Source organism: Etheostoma spectabile, chromosome 1 (assembly GCF_008692095.1).
Source record: "Etheostoma spectabile isolate EspeVRDwgs_2016 chromosome 1, UIUC_Espe_1.0, whole genome shotgun sequence".
Classification (NCBI taxonomy): domain Eukaryota; kingdom Metazoa; phylum Chordata; class Actinopteri; order Perciformes; family Percidae; genus Etheostoma; species Etheostoma spectabile.
The window spans coordinates 31617158-31619334 of NC_045733.1; the positions used below are offsets into that span (position 1 = coordinate 31617158).

The window sequence follows — 2177 nt, forward strand, 5'->3', positions numbered from 1 at the left end:
TATATATATATATATATATATATATATATATATATATATATATATATATAATGTAACAGCTAAGGGAGAAAGGGGAAGACATGCAGCCACGGAATCGAACTCTAGACCTCTGGACGAGGCATAAACCTCGAAGTACATGTGCTCCTGCCCTACCCCTGACCCGACCCGGCCACCGTAGCCGCACGTTTTGCCACTTACTTGTACGTCCACGGTGACAGGGAGCGCCGGTTCACGTCCCCGCGCATTACCTCGGCCGCCTCCGCGCACGTACTCGCGCCCTGCGGCTCCGGAGTGGAGCTGAGCGCGCTCCTGTGTCTCTCCAGAAACTTGTTGGCTCTTTTATCCAGCTGGTCCGCGCTCGTGCACCTGGACCTCCCCTGGGCAGCAGCAGAGGAAGAGGGTCCGCTTAGGAACAGCAGCAAGCCGAGAGAGATCTAAAGAAAAAAGAAAAGAAAAGAACAACATGTTGAGAACGCCACGGGGAGCTTTGCGCGAACTGTATGAGTGAGTGAGAGCGCGCGCCCTCTGGTTACCATGCGCAGGCTGACCCATCCGGTCATCTTGGGAGAGATGGAGAGGTGGGAGTGTGTCCGTCCGCGCCATCGGCCCCGCTATATATACACCGGTACACACGCTGAAGTATGAACGGAAAAAATAAACAAATACTTTTCAGACAGTGTTTCCTTTTACTGAATCACAAAGAGACGCGAGAAGAAGAAAGTAGGACCCCGCCCCTCCGCGCTGGGCGGTGTTTTTCATCAATGACCTCTGGTTTTACATTGAAGATATAGATAGACAGACAGACAGGCAGACAGATAGATAGATGGATAGATAGATAGATAGATATATAGATAGACAGATAGATAGATAGATAGATAGATAGATAGATAGATAGATAGCTCTATGCTATCTAATCGTCTTTCTGTCCCTGTCTGTCCTGTCTGTCTCTACTGCTATCTTCTATCTATCTATCTATCTATCTATCTATCGTAACTTACTCTATCTGTCTGTCTGTCTGTCCTGTCTGGTCCTAAACTGTCTACTATCTATCTATCTATCTTATCTATCTATCTATCTATCTATCTATCTATCTATCATAGCTATTCTATCTGTCTGTACTGTCCTGTGCTATTCCTTCTATTTCTATGCTATACCTACCTGCTACTCTATCGATCGTCATCTATCTATACTATCCTGTCTGTCTGTCTGACTGTCTGTGCTGGCTTGTCTCTATCGATATCTTATCTAGATCTATCTAATCATCTTCTGCTCTGGTCTAACTGTCTATCTAATTATCCTAATCTAAGGTGCTATTCTTCTAGCTATCTATCTATCTATTCGTCTGTCTGTCTTGTCTATCAATATCTATCTAGCATCTAATTTATCGTATTCTATCTATCTGCTGTCTGTCCTGCTGTCTTTCTGTCTAAGGTCTCTCTGTCTGGGTCTGTATATCATCTATCTATCTATCTATCTATCTATCTCTCTGTCTATCTATCTATCTATCTATCTAGCTATGCTATCGTAGTCTATCTATCTCTCTATCTTCTCTAACTATCTATCTTCTGTCTGCTGCTCTGTCTGTCTATCTATCTATCATTCGTATTCCTACTCTTTCCCGGTTCTATCTAAATCATCTATCCATCTCTATGCTATCTTCTATCTAGTCTATTCTATCTCGTCTATCTATCTATGCGTATCTATCTGTCTGTCCTGTCGTGTTGGTCCTATCTATCTGATCTTCTGTCTGTCCTGTCTGTCTTATGATCTATCTATCTATCTATCTATCTTCTTCTGAATCTATACTATCTGATCTCTCTTCTGTCTACTTTAATCTTGCTATTGATCTATATCTAATCACTGATTATCGATCTTCTATCTAGTCTGTCTATCTATATATCTAGTCTTACGATCTATCGCATTCTATCGATCTGTCATCCCTGCCTGTCGTCTACTATATCTATCAATGTGACAACCAAGGTCAGTTGATGAAAACACCGCCAGTCGCGGAGGGCGGGTCCATCTGTCCTTCTTCTCGCGTCTCCTTTTGTGATTTTCAGTAGAAATGGAAACACGGTCTCACCCGAAAAGTTATCTTGTTTATTGTTTCTCGTTCATACTTCAAGCGTGTGGTGAACCGGTGTATAATCTTGTAGCGGGGCCTGAATCGGCCGCCG

General features: G+C 43.2%; 1 protein-coding gene across 1 annotated transcript in view; it reads right to left on the minus strand.

Annotated features, from left to right (window-relative positions):
* Positions 1 to 560, minus strand: part of LOC116692404 (interleukin-17C) — a 3469-nt gene extending 2909 nt beyond the window's left edge. Inside the window, exons 1-2 of the mRNA XM_032520689.1 lie at positions 534 to 560; positions 199 to 434 (exon numbers count right to left, since the gene is read on the minus strand). Coding sequence (XP_032376580.1) covers positions 199 to 434; positions 534 to 560 — 263 coding nt within the window. The remainder of the gene's footprint in view (positions 1 to 198; positions 435 to 533) is intronic.
* Positions 561 to 2177: the final 1617 nt, after the last annotated feature.